Source organism: Gopherus flavomarginatus, chromosome 2 (genome assembly GCF_025201925.1).
Source record: "Gopherus flavomarginatus isolate rGopFla2 chromosome 2, rGopFla2.mat.asm, whole genome shotgun sequence".
Classification (NCBI taxonomy): Eukaryota; Metazoa; Chordata; order Testudines; family Testudinidae; genus Gopherus; species Gopherus flavomarginatus.
The window spans coordinates 4197906-4220406 of NC_066618.1; the positions used below are offsets into that span (position 1 = coordinate 4197906).

Sequence of the window (22501 nt, forward strand, 5' to 3'; positions counted from 1 at the left end):
TGATTAAAAAAACTCTAATTAGGACTGTAGAGCAACTAAAAATAATCGTGATCGTGTGATTAAAAAAACTAATTAATCGCACTGTTAAACAATAGAATACTATTTATTTAAATATTTTTGGATGTTTTCTACACTTTTCAAATATATTGATTTCACTTACACCACAGAATACAAGGCATATAGTTCTTACTTTATATTTTTCTTACAAATATTTGCACATTAAAATACAAAAGAAATAGTATTTTTCAATTCACCTTATACAAGTACTGTAGTGCAATCTCTTTACCATGAAAGTTCAACTTACAAATGTAGATTTATGTACAGAAAATAACTGCATTCAAAAATAAAACAATGTACAACTTTAGAGCCTACAAGTCCACTGAGTCCTACTTCTTGTTCAGCCATTCGCTCAGACAAACAAGTTTGTTTACATGTGCAGGAGATAATGCTGCCCTCTTCTTCTTTACAATGTCACCTGAAAGTGTGAACAGGCATTCACATGGCGCTGTTGCAGCTGGAGTTGCAAGATATTTATATGCCAGATGCCCTAAAGATTCATATGTCCCTTCATGCTTCATCCACCATTCGAGAAGACATGGTCCATGCTCATAACAGGTTCTGCTCAATAACAATCCAAAGTAGTGCGGACCGATGCATGTTCACTTTCATAATCTGAGTCAGATGCCACCAACAGAAGGCTGATTTTCTTTTTTGGTGATTTGCATTCTGTAGTTTCCACATCAGAGTGTTGCTCTTTTAAGACTTCTGAAAGCCTGCTCCACACCTTGTCCCTCTCAGATTTTGGAAAGCACTACAGATTCGTAAACCCTGGATCGAGTGCTGTATCTATTTTCAGAAATCTCCCATTGGTACCATCTGTGTTTTGTCAGATCTGCGGTGAAAGTGTTCTTAAAATGAACAGTATATGCTGAGTAATCCGTCCAAGACTGCTATGACATGAAATATATGGCAGAATTGGGGTAAAACAGAGCTGGAGATGTACAATTCTCCCCAAGGAGTTCAGTCACAAATTTAATTAATATATTTTTTTAACGAGCGTCATCAACATGGAAGCTTGTCCTCTAGAATGGTGGTCAAAGCACAAAGGGGCATACAAATGTTTTGCATATCTGGCAAGTAAATACCTTGCCATGCCAGCTACAAAAGTCCCATACAAAAAGCCTGTTCTCACTTTCTGGTGACGTTGTAAATAAGAAGTGGGCAGCATTATCTCCTGTAAATATAAACAAACTTGTTAGTCTTAGCAATTGACTGAACAAGAAGTAGGACTGAGTGGACTTGTAGGCTCTAAAGTTTTGCATTATTTTGTTTTTGAGTGCAGTGATGTAATAAAAAATCTACAGTTTAAGTTGCATTTTCACGATAGAGATTGCACTACAGTAGTTGTATGAGGTGAACAGAAAAATACTATTTTTATCATTTTTACAGTGCAAATATTTGTAATAAAAATAATGTAAAGTGAGTAGTGTATTTGAAAATGTAGAAAAACATCCAAAAATATTTAATTAATTTCAATTAGTAGTCTATTGTTTAACAGTGCAATTAAAACTGCGATTAATTGTGATTTTTTTTAGTTAATCGCATGAGTTAACTGCGATTAATCGACAGCCTGAGAATAAAATGAGAATAGAGAGACGCGCACACACACACGCGCGCACAAGTTTATTTCACTTGTGAACTAATCCAGGTTTGGATACAGGTGTCTAGGTGTTAAAGGCTAGTATGCCAACCCCACTGCACTATCAAGTTCCTAACCTGACTTTTCATAATCGTTAAAATATCTGTGGCAAAGTCATGTACACATCTTCCCAGAGCCCAGGTTGACTTTAGTTGCACAGCTAGATCCCTCCATTAAGCATCCATTTCTTTGTCAAAAGCATCAGTGTCTTGATTGCACTGGGAAGGCCAAAACATTTCAAGCTTTACAGGAACATAAAATCTGTTGGGACAGATGGGAAAATATTTAATAAACTTATGGTCGGGGGAAGGGAGTGTGAACTCTATCAGTATTCTCTGGTATTGAGTTTCAGGGTATAAGCTATGTTGCAAAGGCAACCACTAGAGCAGCAAGCTGCTGTTTGAGGGTTCATTGTCATAAAGATGTAGGGGAACTAATACAAATCCTATAGATGTAGGACTGGAAGGCAGCTTAATAGACCCTGCACTCAAGGCATGAATAAATAGTATAGAGACCATCCCTGACAGGTGTTTGTCTAACCTGTTCTTAAAAACCTCCAGTGACAGAGATCCCACAACCTGCCTAGATAATTTGTTCTGGTGCTTAACTACAGTTAGGAATTTTTTTTGTCTAACCTAAATCTCCCTTGCTAAAATTTAAGCCCATTACTTCTTGGCCTGTCTTCACTGGTTAAAGAGAATAATTTATAACCTTCCTCTTTGTAACAATCTTTTACATACTTGAGGACTGTTATCATGTCCGTCCATCCCTCCCTCCCTTCCCCCTTAGTCTTCTCTTCTCTTTACACTAAACAAACCCAGTGTTTTCAATCTTCCCTCATAGGTCATATTTTCTAGACCGTAAGTCATTCTTGTTACTCTCCTCTGGACTTTTTCCAGTTTGTCCACATCTTTCTTGAAATGTGGTCCCCAGAACTGGACAGTACTCCAACTGAGGCCTTATCAGTGCTAAGTAGAGCAGATGAATTACTTCTCATGTCTTGCTTACAACATTCCTGCTAATGCATCCTAAAATGATATTGGGGGGTTTTTGCAACAGTGTTACATTGTTGGCTCATATTTAATTTGTGATCCACTCTAACCCCCATATCCTTTTCTGCAGTACTCCTTCCTAGGCAGTCATTTCCCATTTTGTATTTGTGCAATTGATTATTCCTTCCTCAATGTAGTACTTTGCATTTGTCCTTACTGAATTTCATCCTCTTTACTTCAGACCATTGCTCCAGTTTGTCAAGATCATTTTGAATTCTAATCCTGTCTTCCAAATGGAAAAGAGGAGTGTAAATTTGGTTGCAGAATGCCTTGAAGGAAATATCATGGTTAGAAGTTTCCTTCCTTGGATGGTTCAGGTTAATGGCCTGTGCTCCTGTCTAGATTGCTAAATAGAATAGGATTTTTCTTGTCTAAATTCTGTATTACTCTGATTCGCCTCAGAATTTTAGTAGCTTGATACCAGCCAGGTAAGCTCTCACATCTGCAGTTCTGGGGAAAATCCTGACTCATGGTGCTGACCAACTGACCTCAGCTTATCTTGTGCCCTCATGTTTTCAAATGGGCTTTGCTGCAAGGCTGATCTGCATTTTCACATGTGACAGTTAGTACAATGGTGCTCTTATATGCTGTTAAATTTTGGCTGTGCAAAAGGAATAAGAGGCAATTGCTTCCCATCTACCTGCCATATTCACCTGTACAAAGCCACAAGCTGAAATTTCCCAGAGGCTAAACACTAACACACAATGACCCCTAGCAGAAGTTTTGCCTAGCGGGTTAATCCGCACTCTTCAGTTTTTGGTGATTGTATGGAGAGGATCTGGAAAAGCAGGTAGGTTCTTGATGGTGAAAGATTGGGGGTGTTCTCATTCTGGAGTCGCCTGCCACCACATAGGACCTATACTGATCCTAGAAATTTTGGTTTATTTCTAATGCTAATGGGTTACCATGACTTTAAACCTCAGCCACAGGCTGGTTGTAGCTTTCTCTCACACTACCTACCATGCCCTTGTTGCTTGTTCTTCACCTCAAAGAGCGACCTGGACTAAAACAGACGTGTATGCCTGCTTAAATCCTCTTATCTGACTGGGGTAACTCTTTTCGTTGCTCTTGCTGTCTGCTTGCTACAAGGGGAAGGGAACAAGCCAAGCTAGGTAACTTCTGGCTGAACTTGTTTGAGAGGAATCTGATTTCAGATATCTGCAGCTGTAAATGGTGTGCACTATACTTGCCATTACAGTGCATACCTGTGAAGGACCGCACCACATGTGTGCTGGGGTTAGGAAAGCTTCAGTGACTCCTGTGGCAAGTGTCTTCAGGAAGTCTGCCACCTCCAGTTTGCACTTTAGATCCTTGACTGGAGAAGCAAGGGTTCATTGGAATGGTCTTCCATGTACACCTGTTCACAATCACCAGAGTGGAAACTATTTTGCTGAAGCGGGAGGAGAGGATTCTCAAATCCATACAGCTTTTCTGGTCGGCTGCTGCTGCTCTTTCATTTGTGACAATGGAAATGTCACAGACTTGCATGACGGGCCACTGACCAATGTGTGCATGGATATATTTAGATGTTTCTCTCCTCTTTATGTAAATATCTCCTCCTCCCCCCCCCCAAAAAAAAACCTTGTTTTTTCCATGATTTTTTTTTAAATCTGTTTGCTGCAGTTGTGAGGGAAATTGGCATACGATTGGACAATTTCAGGCTTTTATTGAATTGAAGGGTTATTAGAGCAGTTGGTCATTACGGTATAATGTTAACTTAATCCTCTTTTCTTCAAGGACTTCTGTGCATTCCCGCTAATGGGTTTCAGCACCTCTGGCACTGAGCTGTGGAAAGTGTGTAGGAAAGCTGGGTGTGCTGGGGTGGTGTTTGGAACACTCTCACTCAGAAGTGATGTAATTGGCTTGATATAAGGAAGCACACTCCCCATCCACCTTAGTTCTATTGCCACAAGCTGATGGATCTACCTCTCCTGTATGCAAAGCTAGTTAGCGTTCTTTCTTAAAATAGGTTATTTGTGACTGTTGGCCTCCAGTTACCCTGAGATCATGTCTGGTCCTAAACCATGTAAGGAGTCAAAGGATATGTAACCTGTTCAGCCATCTTTCTGGAGACAAATGCACGTGTTTGGTGCCTTATGTGCCTGGGAGACATGCATGTAGTTTCCCAGTGAACAGTCCACCATGCTTGTACTCCTTGGGCAAGCAAGAACAGTCTGCAAATGTATTTGGCTTCAATAAGCCTCCAATCGGCTTGTCCTGATACTCCTGCAAGAGGTTTGAAGTCTGCTTCTGTGCTTTGAACTCTTCTATCATGTGACCTGAAACACACCTAAGCACTTCTGCCTCCTTTAATGTTGAGCTGACGGGTCTGCCTCCCTCAGCCCAATGCCTACAGTGTCTCAGCTTCCCGTCTGGCACCAGCTTCACAATCTGCACTGGTACCGCAGTGATATTGGTTCTATTGTCTGCACCAAAGACACTTTTGGTGCCATTAGAATCAATGCCAGTGAACGCTGTAAGCGAAATGCACGCTTCCAGATCTCTGTGTGACCCCTGCTCCACGGCCCAAGAAGAGAGGGCATTCTGACTTCTGGAGGGAGTCAAAGGAGAAAAAGCGGCATCATTCTCATTCTCGACCAGTGACCCATGTTTCCTGACACCGGCTTCCACACACACCTCTCCTTAGCTGGAGGCTTCGTGGCTGACTTTTGTAGATCCATCTCTGGTGTCTGTGTACCATTTCTGTTGAGTATTTCCACTCTCTTTTGGGGACTTCAGTCAAATCTGTTGTCGATGCCTCTGCTGCTTGACTCTGTGCAGCAGTATTCACCACCAGTTTCAGTCAGGAAAATTCTAGTGGAACCTGAGTTTTCCTTGGAACCACCTGTGCAAATTCTGCTGTTCCAGAAAGCCCAGCTGGCTTCCTTCATCTGAGACTCCGCTGGCATGGAATGACGTTCTGCAGAGCACTCTTCAGTTACTCACATGGCCCTACGTTCAAGAATCCGTGAAGGCGTTCATAGATACTTCCAAACCCAGCACTTCACTATCGGCTGCTCTGGTACTGACACTGACAATTTGCTGATATTGGAGGCACCTGCACCATGTAGAAAGTTGTCCTGGCACCAAACGTCCCCCAGTGCTGTTGTCTTCAAGAACGCCTATGTTCCAGTCCATGCGGATACCATCGGCCCAACCTGCTGAGGAAGAGTGGCAAGTATATGATTGGCAGGAAGCTTCCTCAGATGAAATCAGACCATGGCATGCTGCCTGGCGTACCTGTCGGGCAGCAGGGTTGGGGCACAGGGGCTTGCCCCACTCCACCTGCCCGGAGCGCCTGCCAGGAAGCGGTGTCGGGGCGCAGGGGCTCCTGTTTTTCTGCCCCCCTCCCCCCCCTTGGCCAAGTTCAGAACAGCCCAAACAATATTATAAGTGAGAGTGTGTGTAATTTATTTGGAGTTGACTCCTCTGAGCTATTAGACTTGCAAACAGGTCCAATTGCCTGAAAGTCTACAGTGATGCTGTCCGTGGTGCTGACTTTCTTTATAAGTCTATATTACATTATAAATTTCTTAAGAATAAAGTTTGAAGGATGCTAAATGAGTAATAGATCCTAAGAAAACTGTTAGTTCATTTAAGCATCTCATCCAGTAACTGAACTTCAGCAGGCATTACAGACGTATGTATTTTTGTGCCTAGTTACTGACTTACAGTCCTAAATGCAGACCTGTGAATTTTTCTGGCTTTTAAATTCCACCATGGTCTTAATGTTGTTTTGTATATGTGCTCGGTTGTTTAAGAAGGTGGGTGTGGGGCTATGTTAAGAGATTCTATAATCAGACAGTTTATTTTACATAATTACCTGGGGTCTGGGATGGAAGGGACCTTTTAAAATAATCCTACCTTACGTTTGTAAATAGCTACAATCCATGGCTAGTGGCTGCTTCCCTAACTAAAGTACTACAGCTACAAAGTGTGTGTTCCCTGAATCCTGCAGAAGTCAATGTAATGGATTATGGACCCTCTCTCTTCAAATGGGATTTTAAAATCCAGTCAGGGAGTTATAGGTGTTTTGACATTGAAAATTGTATTTTACATTGTGCAGGTATTTCCGGTATCATTTGTAGCTGTGTGACTGCGACTCTGCTATTCAGTTAATCGATTAGTCCTTCTCCCTACCCTTTTTACTGAGCACTTTGCTGTTTTGAAGCCTCGTTCTCCCTGTGCAGTTTGTAGTGCATCTTCAAAGGCCACTAAAAATCACCTCTTTACCCTGATTCCTTCCCGTTCTAGAGGCAACTGTGAATAAACTCCTCCTCCAGTTGCCTGTTATGTTGTAAGGTTTTAGCGACATTAAGATCTCACGGCAGTTCCTCCTGAAAGGAGTGTTATTCAGTGGTGGGAAGCTTGTCCTTTGGGATGATCGCAGATGGCATTTGGAGTGGAAGCACAGAGTTGAATCTGAGCACACGAGATTTTTCTCTTCCTGCTCAGAGAACAATTAGGCCACATTTTTCCACTTAGGTATTTTAACTGTTTCATTGCAATCTCTCTTTAATGTCCCTGCAGGACAGATGCCAGGGCCAGGGTCAATGATACCTGGGCAGGCCATGCCAGGCCGGATGATGCCATCTGTGTCAGCCAACATCCACCCAGCCAGCGGTGGCCCTCCCGCATCTGGCATGCCACCAATGTCAGGAAACATAATTGGACCTCGTGTTCCCCTAGCAGCTCCAAATGGCATGTGTAAGTGGGTTTTCAGAATTAGCTCTGTCTGAATGTACCTACTGTTTTTTTCCATTGCTTGTCTCTTTAGTACTGGAAAAGTGATTGTAGTTTAAACCGTTTTTGTGAGTGCTGTGGGAACCATCAGATCTGTGTTTTTTAGCAGTCAAAAATCTCTATCAAAGGGGTGTTGGAACATTGAAAAGTGTCTGTCTTTCTCCCTCCCCCCCACCCAAAAAAAACAAAAACAAAACATAGCATGTGTTACTGCTGCTTTGATTAACTTGTAAAGGTTGTGAGGCATTGTGGTCACCATGAAAACCAGTCACAGCTTGATCCAGAATAACACACAGGAGTGGGTTCAAAACATAACTGAGACTAAATCACTAATTAGTAGTGACCACAGTATAATTAAGTGCAGCAGCATCATACCAAAAACTAGCACTGTGAATTTCATCCTCAGAAAAGGGGAAGATTTAAAATAAGAGGAAGCTAGTTAGAAGGAAACTGAAGACATATATGGGCCAGATCCTCCACTGGTGTAAATCTAGATGGCTTGATTGGTTGATGGTACACTGGCTTGCACCAGCCAAAGATCTGGCCCAAAAGCCTTTAGGCTTTGCATGGAGGTTACTTAGACAGCTGCAGGAGACGCAGAAGTTACGCATACCCATAAGCCCCCCCACCCTACTCCACCCAAAAAAGCAGGAAGGCTTGTCTGGTGCAGGGCTCCTCGCACTTTCTTTAGAAGTATGTGCTACTGTCCATTTGCACTGACGGGATAAGGGACTGGCTGAGCCACTGGCCTGACCTAGTGTGATGATAACCTGTGCAGTGCTCCTGAAATGTCAGCCCTTTATGAGCTGTCACTATACGGTGGTACCTGAAAGTATTGCCATTACCTGTTAGCAAAGTTACAGATCAAATGCTGCTGTCTCAGATAGGGGTGCGAGGGAAATGCTGACTCTTTAATGGTAACTGCTGTGAACAGAAGTGTCTTGTTCTAGTGCTACTTCTGCCTGGATTTGTCTCGTCTCCCCTTCTTATGCTGTTTCTTTCCTTTTCCTTCTCCCATATTACTGGAACTCCGCCGCTAACAGCGTCCTCTCTCTGCTGAAGATTTCCCCGTTCTCTCCTTCCTCGCCTTGATTCCTGACTTTCTCCCTCTCCTGAACAACCCCGTCTTACTCCATTAGTGCTCTGATCACTGTGCCTGAAACCTGGCCTTTCTACCTACCCTCATTCTTCTCTCCCCACTGTGCCACATCTTCAGATGTCTGCCTGTGTTGGCACATACATATACTTCTTGAATCTGTATGTGCAGAGCTGTGCTTGTAAAGTGTATTGTTACATCTGTTTTAAACAGATGAGAGGCTTGGTCTAATGCTCTTGAGCACAGAACTGAGAGATGGGAACAGTGAAGTGCTAAACCCAGGTTTGACATTAACTCCTTCCATAATCTACTAAATCAGACACCCACTCTGTACAAAGTAGGGATAGCACTTCCCTACCTCGCTAGAGGAACGTGAGTGTGTACTGTGCTTTGAGGATGAAAAGCACAGCACACGTTCAAAGTGTTAATCAAAGACTGGAATGGAAAAGCCCTAGAGGGTCATGGCCATCTCCAGGAGCCAGTGCAGTTTACTGCAGTGCCCAGACTAGTGTGAAATAATTCCAGTGCTAGACCCTCCTCCGTTTCCCTTTGGAAGCCATGTGTCATTGCTATCCGTAGATGGATTTCGTAAGGAAATGGCTCAGCTTCTTATGCATCATTTAAACCTCTTGATTAACTTTTCTACCTCTTCTGGTTCTGGTGCTCACATGCTTCTCTCCACTCTATTTGCAGATCCCCCTCCATCGCAGCAGCCGCCACCACCAGCTGATGGGGTGACTCCACCTACAACGGGAGCAACTCCGGCCTCAGCAGCTCCCTAATGCATCCAACAACAACTAATTTCTAGAGCTGATCCCTAGAACCAAGATAGTGGCGACCAAAAATGGATTTCCTCAGTTTCCTTCTGTTTCTTTCAGGGGGGTTTGGTCTCCTGTCAGCCTGCCTGCACCTCCTCCCCTCTCACCGACTTTATAGTCTGGCATTATTTGGCTGTACTCCTTTGGGGAGCTCTTACGCTGAACACATCGAGCAGTAGTGTTACTTGATGTTGCTGCTAGGACGTCCTTCACACGTTTGTCTGTTTACCCTATGGAATGAGTGCTCTGCGCTGGTTTTCCTTTATCTTGCTGCTTCTGCTGGTTAATCTTTGGATTCTCTTTAGAGATGGAGAGGGGCTTTTAGGCTGGACGCATAACTGAATATTAGGCTGTAGTAGGTGGTGGGTTCCATCCATAGTCTCTGAGGTGTAATCTACTGTGCAGTGTGCAAGGCATCGAGTAAACAGAACAACCAGTGGCTTGAGCACATAAGGGAGAGTGAGGGAGGAGTTCTCCTTCCACTGCCTTGGAGCGGAAGCTTTGTTAATTCTGTCCGTATTCATTACAGGTAGATAATCATTAAGGGCAATAGCTGAGCCCCAAGGCTGCCTTGCTAACTTATTAAAGAAAATATTGATCCGATGTGAATAGAGCCAGGAGTGAATCAGTTAGAATCAAACCACTCTGAGCTTTATTGCTCCAGTTTATATTTTATTTTGTTTAATTGGAAGGAGGGGACGTTTGTAGTTGAATCCTCTTCCTTCTAGGTAGTTTGGTACAGTAGCCAACTGAGGAATAAAACAAATTTTAGTCCCTCTGTTTTTGGAGCATATACTTTTTTCTTTTAAAATTGAACTTAAAAAAAAATAGTAGATAGCAATGAAGTGCTAGTGTATGGGATTGGGTTGGGATGGCTGGGGGGGTGAACGCCAGAACTACCTCTTGCAGTCAGCCGGGCTGGGCAGAATTCAGCGAACGTGGTACTTTTTCTTTCTGGACTGGGATTGGAGGTGGGAGAACACTCGCTCCTCTGTTCACACTTCACCCTCCACTTGCTGAGCTTTATCATTCCATTCTTTGTGGGGCAGTGGGGGAACAGCTTTGGCAGTTGACTCCAAGCATGTTCCACGATTAGAGGCGATTGAGAAGGCCAACACAATGCCACTGAGTTTGGACTGCCAAATGCTGGTCCTTGCCCTCATCATTAGTGACTGCATGGTTCACATCCTCTGTGTGGTTCAGACCCTCTCCTTCCAGAGAGCTTTCTGACAAGCGTCCTCACCAACGCACTTAGGATCATTCAGAGGTGGATCTCTGTGATCAGGAGTGTAAGGCTGTTTTAAAGCTTGACCACAGCTATTTCACTAGTGGGGTGGAGGATCTGAAACTCACAGAGCTATTTCATAAAGAACAAATACAGATTTGCCTTGAAGAGCACTCAAGTGCTTGATGCCTCGAAATGTTAATAGTTGAACTTTCCAGACCCTGACAATTTGCGCATATATGTGAAGTAACCATTTTTGGGCTGTCTGCACATCAACTCCATGCTCATACAATTGTACTTGGCCTTGTTACTTCCAGTGTTTAGGAATAACACTTTCCCATTGTCAAGCTCCAAGAATCTGCAGTGCCTAGCAAAGAACGGTCAGGGCCTCTCCTCCCCCCACCTTTCATAAAACAAATCCATTCCACATGTTACCTTTCCCTCCAGGGCCTTTGGAGCGAGCATGGAATTCTGATTCAGGCCATGGTCCAGTTTAGAATAACCTCAGGTTGTTTTTAGTGTGATCAATTTCAAATTTAAAGGATCCAGATGGAGACTATTTTTTACTGTACTAGTGATGATCCTACAAAGTACCTGAATTCTTAACGCTGTTGTGTTTCTGTATAAATACATGTGGCAACTTTTTCATCTGATCCTCTGTATAGGGCCGGTTTTATTCCTGCAACACAGCCACCCAATTTTGTGAAATAAAAAACATGGTTTTTGTACAAAACTGTTTTGCAAATCTGTGGGGAGTTGAAGTAAATTCTCATGCGCAATATTCTGAGATGTGGGTATCAAATGGTTTTCAGAAAATGCATTGGCTACAGCTACAGCTAAATGTGTGTACAAGTCTAAGCTTCAGAGGGGTAGCCGTGTTAGTCTGGGTCGGTAAAAGCAGCAAAGAATCCTGTGGCACCTTATAGACTAACAGGTTTTGGAGCATGAGCTTTCATGGGTGAATACCCACTTCGTCAGATGCATGTAGTGGAAATTTCCAGGGGCAGGTGTGTGTGTGCGTGTGTGTGTGTGTATATGTATATATGTATATGTATATGTATATATGTATATGCAAGCAAGCTAGAGATAACGAGGTTAGTTCAATCAGGGAGGATGAGGCCCTGTTCTAGCAGTTGAGGTGTGAAAACCAAAGGAGGAGAAACTGGTTCTGTAGTTGGCAAGCCATTCACAGTCTTTGTTTAATCCTGAGCTGATGGTGTCAAATTTGCAGATGAACTGAAGCTCAGCGGTTTCTCTTTGAAGTCTTGTGCTGAAGTTTTTTTGCTGCAGGATGGCCACCTTAAGGTCTGCTATAGTGTGGCCAGGGAGGTTGAAGTGTTCTCCTACAGGTTTTTGTATATTGCCATTCCTAATATCTGATTTGTGTCCATTTATCCTTTTCCGTAGAGACTGTCCAGTTTGGCTGATGTACACACCAGCGACACCATCACAGGACCTAACCAGATCAGCCAGACCATCACTGGTTCATTCACCTGCACATCCACCAATGTTATATACGCCACCATATGCCAGCAATGGCCCTCTATGTACATCGGCCAAACTGGACAGTCTCTACGGAAAAGGATAAATGGACACAAATCAGATATTAGGATTGGCAATACACAAAAACCTGTAAGAGAGCACTTCAACCTCCCTGGCCACACTATAGCAGATCTTAAGGTGGCCATCCTGCAGCAAAAAAACTTCAGGACCAGACTCCAAAGAGAAACTGCTGAGCTTCAGTTCATCTGCAAATTTGACACCATCAGCTCAGGATTAAACAGACTGTGAATGGCTTGCCATCTACAAAACTAGTTTCTCCTCCCTTGGTTTTCACACCTCAACTGCTAGAACAGGGCCTCATCCTCCCTGATTGAAATAACCTCATTATCTCATAGACTCATAGGTCAGAAGGGACCAATATGATCATCTAGTCTGACCTCCTGCACAAGGCAGGCCACAGAACCCACCCATCTCTAGCTTGCTTGCATATATATATATATATATATACACTACATGCATCTGATGAAGTGGGTATTCACCCACGAAAGCTCATGCTCCAGAACGTCTGTTAGTCTCTAAGGTGCCACAGGATTCTTTGCTGCTTTTTCAAGTCTAAGCTTGTTACCCAGTTGAGATGGGGGACATCGAAGTCATTAAATAAGGGAAGAAGGACCCTTTCCAATGTATCTGATTTATTTCTGTGTCTTAATGAGTGTTTTACATACCCAGGCATCAGATAATCAACATTCAATGGGAGTGGTGAAATCAAGCCACACACCATGATAGATTAAAGCCTGGGTCTGATCGGCAGGTTCCCAGCTCTTTCACTCACCTACTGTGTGAACTTGGCCAAGTCACCCTTCTTCCAATTCCAGAGTGGATCTGAAGGTCATCTTCTCTTTTGAGTGTTTTGCTTTAATGGACCAATTTTGTCCCTCCCTACAGAGTTTTATGGTTGCCAGTAAGGATCATCTTGTGGCTAAGCTGTAGGACTGGTGATCGTATGTGGGTTCTCCTCCTTACTTTGCCATGTTAGGAAGAGAGCTCTGGGACCTGAATCAAGTCACTTAACTGACCTGTCTCAGTTTCTTTTTCTGGAAAATAAGGATACCACCTGCCTCGCCGTTATCCTGAGTCTTAGTGTACTTTGTTGTTATATAGCATCCACAGTGTGCCAGGCACTCGGAGATCCTGTGGTAGAAGGTGCTATAGAAGTGAAAAGATGGTCAGTTACAGTAAAATACGTAGGAAGATTGGATAAAGAGAAGTGTGGCCTCATCCAAACTCTGCTGAAGCCATCACAGGGTCAGACCTCTGATGCTGATGGTACCACATGTTTATATCCTTTTGTGATACATGGGAGCTTGCCACTTCGAATCTGTTACAGCTTGTCAAATGGAAGGGGATTCGAATGCAGGAGAGATTGAACTGACTGGGACTGCTTAGAGTGAAGACATAAGGGAGGACATGAGATGTACACAATAATGACTGGTACAGAGACCATAAATTGACTGTTTACCACCTCATAAAACAAACCATTAAACTGAAAGGCACCTCATTTAAAATAGCTATGAAACCTTTTACACAAAGCATAATTAACCTGTGGAACTCACTGCCCATAAGAAGTCATTGCGACCAAGAGCTCTTTAGGCTAAATGAGAATCTCCATAGTTGGGGTAGAAACCAATTCAGTGCCTAAAGGCGTTTGGAAAGAAACTTCCCCTACTGGTAGGTTACACCATCACGGGTATTTTCCACCTTCACCTGAAGCATCTGGTACTGGTAAAGGGCTGGATACTGAACTAGATGGGCACACTGCTCTGATCTAGTCTGGCAAGTCTAGGATGACCAGACAGCAAGTGAAAAATCAGGACAAGGTGGGGGGGTAATAGGAGCCTATATAAGAAAAAGCCCCAAAAATCAGGACTGTCCTTGTAATATTGGGAGATCTGGTCACCCTAGGCAAGTCCAGCGTTGTTAACTTGCCACACACGTTTTTAAGCAATCGATAATTTTTAAGCAATCGATAAACTCGGGGGTTGTGCCGTATGACTGGAGGATTGCTAATGTAGTTCCTATTTTTAAGAAAGGGAATAAGAGTGATCCGGGTAATTATAGGCCTGTTAGCTTGACGTCTGTAGTATGTAAGGTCTTCGAAAAAATTTTAAGGGAGAAAGTAGTTAAGGACATAGAGGTCAATGGGAATTGTGACGAATTGCAACACGGATTTACTAAAGGTAGATCGTGCCAAACCAATCTGATCTCCTTCTTTGAGAAGGTGACGGATTACTTAGGTAAAGGAAATGCGGTAGATATAATTTACCTAGATTTCAGTAAGGCGTTCGACACGGTTCCGCACACGGAGCTGTTAGTTAAATTGGAAAAGCTGGGAGTGAATATGAAAGTTGTAAGGTGGATAAGGAACTGGTTAAAGGGGAGACTCCAGAGGGTCGTATTGAAAGGTGAACTGTCGGACTGGAAGGAGGTCACCAGTGGAGTCCCTCAAGGATCGGTTTTGGGACCGATCTTATTTAACCTTTTTATTACTGACCTTGGCACAAAGAGCGGGAATGTGCTAATAAAGTTTGCGGATGACACGAAGCTGGGGGGTATTGCTAACACGGAGAAGGACAGGGATACTATTCAGGAAGATCTGAACCACCTTGTAAACTGGAGTAATAGAAATAGGATGAAATACAATAGTGAAAAGTGCAAGGTCATGCATTAAGGAATTAATAATAAGAATTTTGGATATACGTTGGGGGCGCATCAGTTGGAAGCGACGGAGGAAGAGAAGGACCTTGGGGTACTGGTTGATAGCAGGATGACTATGAGTCGCCAATGTGATACGGCTGTTAAAAAAGCAAATGCGATTTTGGGATGCATCAGGCGGGGTATTTCCTGCAAGGATAAGGATGTGTTAGTACCGTTGTATACGGCGTTGGTGAGACCCCATCTGGAATACTGTGTGCAGTTCTGGTGTCCCATGTTCAAGAAGGATGAATTCAAACTGGAACAGGTTCAGAGACGGGCTACGAGGATGATCCGAGGAATGGAAAAACTGCCTTATGAAAGGAGACTCAAAGAGCTTGGCTTGTTTAGCCTGGCCAAAAGAAGGCTGAGGGGGGATATGCTCGCCCTATATAAATATATCAAGGGGGTTAACGTTAGGGAGGGAGAGGAATTACTTAAGTTTAGTACTAATGTAGCCACGAGGACGAATGGGTATAAACTGGATATTAGGAAGTTTAGACTTGAAATTAGACGAAGGTTTCTGACCATTAGGGGAGTGAAGTTCTGGAATAGCCTACCGAGGGAAGTAGTAGGGGCAAAAGACTTTCCTGGCTTTAAGACAAAGCTTGATAAGTATATGGAGGGGATGTTATGATAGGATCGTTAATTTGGGCAATTGATCTTGAATTACCACCAGACAGGTCTGCTCAATGGTCTGCGGGGAGATGTTGCATGCGATGGGTACTGAGTTGCTGCGGAGAATTCCTTCTTGGGTGCTAGCTGGTGACTCTTGCCCACATGCTCAGGGTTTAGCTGATCGCCATATTTGGGGTCGGGAAGGAATTTTCCTCCAGGGCGGATTGGCAGGTGCCCTGGAGGTTTTTCTCCTTCCCCTGCAGCGTGGGGCACGGGTCGCTTGCTGGTGGTGTCTCTGCAGCTTGAGGTTTTCAAACCATTTTTGAGGATATCAATAACTCGGTCCTGGGATAGGGGTTGTTATAAAATTGGATGGGTGGGGTTCTGTGGCCTGCCTTGTGCAGGAGGTCAGACTAGATGATCAGATTGGTCCCTTCTGACCTATGAGTCTATGAGTCTGCTGTCCTACTGTTAGGGGCTGAGTGATAGATGAGTGAAGTTTGCTTATAAAGCTGTTTTACTGGAATAGTGAGGTTCATCCTTCCTTCCCCCAATCCCTGATCATTGGAAACCGCTTCAAAAGAGGTTGGTGGGGCATTAGCAGTGCTGGATACTCGGTTCCTTTAAACTACCTGCTGCTGATTGAGGTTTGTGACAAGTGTAACAGGAGCGCCTCTCCCTTCTAAGTTGGAGCAATCCTATGATGCGGGGCATCAAAGCTCATCCAGTGGACTAATAAATACCCTTGAATTTAAATATCGCATTACTGCACTACAAACAACACACTGAGCAAAATGGAGATCTGGGAGCATTCTCTCTGATCTGGGATTCAGAGTGAGTTGTGAGTGGCTTGGCTATCCCAAATCCAATCCCTGCCTGGCTTTCTAGGAACAGTGTCATTCATTGTCTGTGCCATCTCCCTTCCAGCTGTGTGTGCAGCATGCATAGAAATTTCCCTTCCAGGGAGACCCCTGGGGGTCACAGTTCAGGGAGCCTTTTGAAAGGCTATGTGAATCCTCTCTGCCAGCAAGATGTTGAATAGGGGATCTCCCTGTCACCTAGGCAATCCATTCACTTAGAGGTCACTTCAGCATCTCTCCTGGAAAATGTTTAGATAATTGAGTTGCTGATTTTTGCAAACCTCCTGTGGTTCCTCTCAAAATGGAGGCAGTATGCACTGGATCCTAGGGCCTTATCTGTGCCAGTGACAAAATTGTGCTAACTGCTGTGTTCCCAAATCACCTTTGTCCCTAGCAGGATTCTAGCCCTGTTCCCTTGGTCAGGATAGACGAGCCAGGTATGGCCATGTCTATTCTGTGCATTGCACCAGATCTAACACTCAGGACACTATTGTATTGCCATGGAAAGTGGAATTGCCTAGTGGATAGAGCACTGCGCTGTCGTTCAGGAGACCTGGGTTCTATTCCCGTCTCTGCCACTGCCCTGCTGGGTGACCTTGGGCAAGTAATTTCATTCCTCTACCTCAGTTTCCCCATCTGTAAAATGGGGATAATACCGACCCTCTTTGTTCAGCACTTTGAGATCCAGGGATGAAAACTGCTGTATAAGAACTATAATATATAACACTATTATAAGGTTGACCTTGCCCAACTTTGTAAGAATGATGGTAAAGAATCATGCTCCAACTCATATCTATAATGAGGAAGGATGGTCTTGGAGTTGCAGGCCAGGGCTAGGAGTCAGGAGACCTTGGTACTCAGCCTGCCAGTTTATAGAATGGCACAAGTGTCTCGTGTCATGGAGTCACAGGATGTGGTCTATGCCTCAGCCTGTAACCAGTCTATTGGGAGTAACCCCGTTAATGTGCCAGGCCCCAAAGACCCCAACAGGTCCAAGGAGCAGGCACATGGCTGACAAGATTCCAAGACTGGGCCTTCAGCCCCAGTGATCCCTCCCTCTCTTTCTCTTTGTCTCTCCATGGTTCACTGCAGTGAATCCAGCCCAGCCAGAGTCTTGCGGGAGGCTTGTACTGTTTTCCTTCAGGGCGCAACACGCTCAGGGAATACTTGCAGCAACACAGGCAGCCTTTCCAAACAAAGTAACAATTTATTAAGCACCTGGCTACAGAATCTGAAAGTCGTTAGGTTAGCAAAGAGAGGCAGAAGTTAACCCTAGTCCATCCTAGTCAAACAAGTGCCATGATGAGCCAACCAAGCTGTGATGGACTTCATTGCTGCCTCCCTCTCTTGTCTCTTAGCCCTCCCCCAGATGAGAGCTCTTAAACCCCTATCCCCATCCAAAGGACAGCTATTCTCATCACCTGACATCTTTTCCTCTTTGTTCTCCAGCTCAGTTCATATGTCCCGCCTGCCAAGGTTTCTTGGTGTTAGGTGTGGATTTTTCAGGTGTTGGGGCATCTTTGTCTTGCTGGAGGATCCTCTGTTGCTTTGGGTCAGTTTTTTCCAGCCTGTTCATTAATGCCCCAGACAGCTAGGTGACACATGTCCACCTGTGTCTCTTGTTCTTCCCTGAGAGTAGACTTAATCCTTCTCCCGCACCCTGCCCCCAATAGACAGGCCCAGTGTAGAAGGAAACTGGGGCATGCATAGGAATCATAAATATAGTACAAAAAATTCCTGCTTCGTCCCAGCTTGGGAAGCAGGTTGAGGGGCTTGTGCTGGCTTTAGAATGGCATTAAGTGCTTGGAAATCCTTAAATGAAAGACACTTTTTTTTTTTAGGGCAAAAGGTGTGAGTAAAACATCTAAAGCATGTTTTACATTTGTGTTTTTGCTTCCCATGACTCTATTGATCTTTTCTCTTAGCAGCTGCCACCACTTTAGGGACATATTTTTGTAATGGTCCCAATGCATCCAGGCTGAAGAGTTCCGCCCTGGGACTGCACATCCACTGGTGCCATATGAGCAGTGAGTGACTCATGAGGGAGCACTCTTCTGTCTGACTGTGCAACCAGTACCGCGGCGTATGGTACCAGATAGCATTGCACAGCTGGAGGTGCCATCATCTGGATGAAACCTAAATCCAAGGTCCTGAACACTCGAAGTCATTAAAGGTTCTGTGACAGTTTTTGTACGAGTTAAGGGCTTTTATCAGTCTGAGCCAGATACCATCATAGAATATCAGGCTTGGAAGAGACCTCAGGAGGTCATCTGGTCCAACCCCCTGCTCAAAGCAGGACCAATCCCCAGTCAATTATCCCAGCCAGGGCTTTACATTACATTCTGCCTACCTAAGCATTCCCTGCAGTTTCAGTTGGATACAGCATTCTATTCACTCCTTGCCCTGAGCTGTTAAACATCTGCCATGTTCCACCTTAGACGTGGCTGCGTTTCAACAGCAGATGGATTTGTGCGCGCAATCGCATCTCTAAAGTGTATCCTTGGCGATAAAAGGCACTGATGAAATGTAAACATTATTTGATGATACCTCATCTTATTAAAACCGAAAATGTTAATCGAATTCCTTCTGGTGGTGGTGGCTCACTCTCTGCATTTTGCTAATCTTGGCCAAAGAAACCAGACGGCTCACTCCAATTTACGTCGGTTTAATCAGCTTCACCGTGCGGGTGGTTAGGCACTAGCCTGATACTGTGGTTTGGTTTTCAGCAATGTAGGGAAATGTGTAAGTAGGATCAATTGTTTTATTTGCTTTCTGTTCAAGCAAATCTGAAGTGGGCTGCTTCTACCTCTGAGAAGTCTAGGTAGGTGCAGCTACAGTGGAAGGTACCAGAGGAAGGACAGTTACTTTCTCAGCACTGCCAGGAATTCTCTGAGCTTCTGGAGAGCTGTGAATATGGCAGATTCCTCAGAAAATGAGTCATGGGGGGAGCCCGGTGGGGCAGACAATCAGGAGTTAGATTTAATGAGCCAGGCAGGTAGGGACACATCTAGCAGGCTCGTGGACTCTGGTGGCAGACTGCCTCTTGTGGACCCTGCAGGTATCTAACAGGAAATAGGCTAGAGCAGGGATGGGCACATTTTTTGGCCGGTTAGAGGAGTCTGTGCCTCCCTAAACAGCCAGGTGTGGCCCGGACCTGCCTCCTATCTGACCCCTCCTGCTTCTTGTCCCCTGACTGCCCCATCCAACCCCCCCATTCCCTGCCCTCTGACTGCCCTGACCCCATCCACACCCCCACCCCCTGACCACCACCCCAAACTCCCCTGCCCTCTATCCAACCCTCCCTGCCCCCTTACCGCGCTGCCTGGAGCGCTGGCAGCGCTACAACAACGCCTCCCAGAGCACCAGGACAGGCAGCTATACCGCCCGGCTGGAGCCAGCCACACCACCGCGCAGCACAGAGTACCAGGACAGGCAGCCATACCGCCCGGCTGGAGCCAGCCACACCACCGCCAGCACAGAGCACCAGGACAGGCAGCCATGCCGCCCGGCTGGAGCCAGCCACACCAACGCGCAGCACAGAGCACCAGGTCAGGCAGCCATGCCGCCCGGCTGGAGCCAGCCACACCACCGCGCAGCACAGAGCACCAGGTCAGGCAGCCATGCCGCCCGGCTGGAGCCAGCCACACCACCGCGCAGCACAGAGCACCAGGACAGGCAGCCATGCCGCCCGGCTGGATCCAGCCACACCACCGCGCAGCACAGAGCACCAGGTCAGGCAGCCATGCCGCCCGGCTGGAGCCAGCCACACCACCGCCAGCACAGAGCACCAGGTCAGGCTAGCTCTGCAGCTGCACTGCCCGGCAAGTGCTGGCAGCCCCGCCACCCAGAGCATGGCACTGTTGGCAGGGTGAGCTGAGGCTGCGGGGTAGGGGGTATGGTGGGGGAGGGGCTGTGGTAGCCTCCCCGGTCAGGGGCCAGGCAGGACAGTCCAATGGGTCAGATGTGGCCCTTGGACCATAGTTTTCCCACCTCTGGGCTAGAGAGAGTTGGAGACAGAATTGAATCGAGTTTCATCCATCATGTTCACATAATGTGATAAACAAGGTAATTTAATTGCACATGGTCACTGCAGCAGAGCTCAGTAGAACCCAGGTCTTTCATAGCAGAGCAAAGGACATACCTGTCCTTGGAAGGGTTAGAGTGTTGTCAGTAAGCATCGTTTCGCCGGCGCACACCAGCGGGGGACGCGGGGCAGTGAGAACAACACAGGCTCATCCCAAGCTGCCTTTAAATTCCCCAGCGCTGTCCTGAGGTCTAATCAGGAGCCTCTCTGCTCTGCAGCGAGCTGGAGCCAATGTCCCTGGCTCAGGGCCCGGATTCTGCAGTGGTAGGTGAGAGATCCTGGATTGGCTGCTGGTCATTTAAAAGATGCAGGTGTGTACACGATTAAGGGGGAAAGGACTGTATGTTTCAAGGGGTTTAGGCACCTAGTGGGGTTTGCCTTTAGAAATCTAGACCCAAGTGACTAAGCCAGTCAGTGCAGGTACCTGATACATAATTAACTGGGCCCTGTCCCAACACTTTTGTTTTTTAAATATGGAGCTACACCGATCCCATAGAGCTGGAAGGGACCTTGAAAGGTCAGTGTGCCCAGCCCCCTGCCTTCACTAGCAGGACCAATTTTTGCCCCAGATCCCTAAGTGGCCCCCTCAAGGACTGAGCTCACAACCCTGGGTTTAGCAGGCCAATGCTCAAACCACTGAGCTATCCCTCCCCACTTGTGACTGTCAGGGTGCAGCAGGGGAGATGGTGGGGGAGGGAGTGGGCAGGGAGTAAGAAAGAAGAGGGGGCATGTGAGGGGTTGGAGAATGAGTGGGGATCTATGGCGGGGGGGTGAATAGGGAAGGGGATGGTGAGGGGGTGGGGATTAGTAGGGGGGGACATGGTGAGTAAGGAGGGGGAGGGGCAGGGTGTCGAAGGGTGAGTAGGGAGGAGACATGGTGGGGGTGAGTATTGGGGTGAGTAGGGAGGGGGCACATCGGGTGGGGGGGTAAGTAGGGGACATGGAGGCAGGGAGTGGAGGGAGTGAGTAAGGAGAGGGCTGGTGAGGGGGTGGGTGCATGTGAGCGGGTGGGTATTGAGGGGTGAATAGGGAGGGGGCCGGGCAGGGGTGCTTGTGATGGGCCTTTTGTTCCCGCTACTGGATTTATTCTAAGGAATCGCTGCTCTTCCCCTTCCGAGCTGGCCGGCCCCATCTCCCACTGCCCCCCAGCTGAAGTCCCTTGTGGTTGCTGTGCTTTCTGGCTTAGGGGTGTCGCAGCGGCCATTAGAGCTGGCCTCATACCAGGCCCCGGCCTTCCCCTTCAGCAGGGTGGCCCCTCAGCCCCCCTTACAGGGTCCCCCCCACCCCCATTTCCATTTGCTGCCCCTGGGCCATCCCAGGGCTGGGCTCAGGGCTAGGTCCATGGGGGGATGGGGGAAAGCAAAGGGCTGGGGGTGGGGATGGAGCCCACCTGGCTCATGTCCCTGTGGTGACAGCAGGCCCTCCGCAAGGAGGCAGCCACCAGGGATGGAGGTGAGGGGGGTGGACAACACGGCTCCACAGCTAGAGGAAGGAGCTAGGATGTGGCCAACCCCTCCCCTCCTTTGACTGAGGACTCTTGTTGGAATCAAGCTGCGAGTGGGGCGGGGCGGAGGCACAGAAGACTCGTTGGCGCTCTGTCCCTTTTAAGAAGAGGCAAGGTCTCAGCCGCTATGGGGATGGGCACTAATAGCTCAGTGATTGGAGCACTGGCCTGCTAAACCCAGGGTTGTGAGCTCAATCCTTGAGGGGGCATTTGGGGATTTAGTTGGGGATTGGTCCTGCTTTGAGCAGGGGGTTGGACTAGATACTTCCTGAGGTCCCTTCCAACCCTAAGAATCTATGATCTATAAACCCACAGGTAGGAAGGAGTGTGGATCAAGGCTCCCCAGCAGCTCTGCAAGAGGCAATAGGGTTCGGGAGAGGAAGACACAGGATTGGTTGGGGGTCCCCCAGGAGAAACCAGGGAGCTGGGAACAAGGAAGAGACAGAATCTGAGACCCCTGAGATAGAGGAATAGAGATGAGTCAATGCATCAGACACTGGAAAAGATGGGGCTTCTTCCCCCCCACTACACTGCAACAGTCCCACTGG

At 46.3% G+C, this 22501-nt stretch overlaps 1 protein-coding gene across 1 annotated transcript in view; it reads left to right on the plus strand.

Annotated features, from left to right (window-relative positions):
* The window catches only part of SMARCC1 (SWI/SNF related, matrix associated, actin dependent regulator of chromatin subfamily c member 1), a 187842-nt gene extending 176476 nt beyond the window's left edge, over window positions 1-11366 (plus strand). Inside the window, exons 27-28 of the mRNA XM_050942456.1 lie at window positions 7282-7458; window positions 9284-11366. Of these exons, the coding sequence (XP_050798413.1) occupies window positions 7282-7458; window positions 9284-9372 (266 nt within the window). The 3' untranslated portion in view covers window positions 9373-11366. The remainder of the gene's footprint in view (window positions 1-7281; window positions 7459-9283) is intronic.
* Window positions 11367-22501: the final 11135 nt, after the last annotated feature.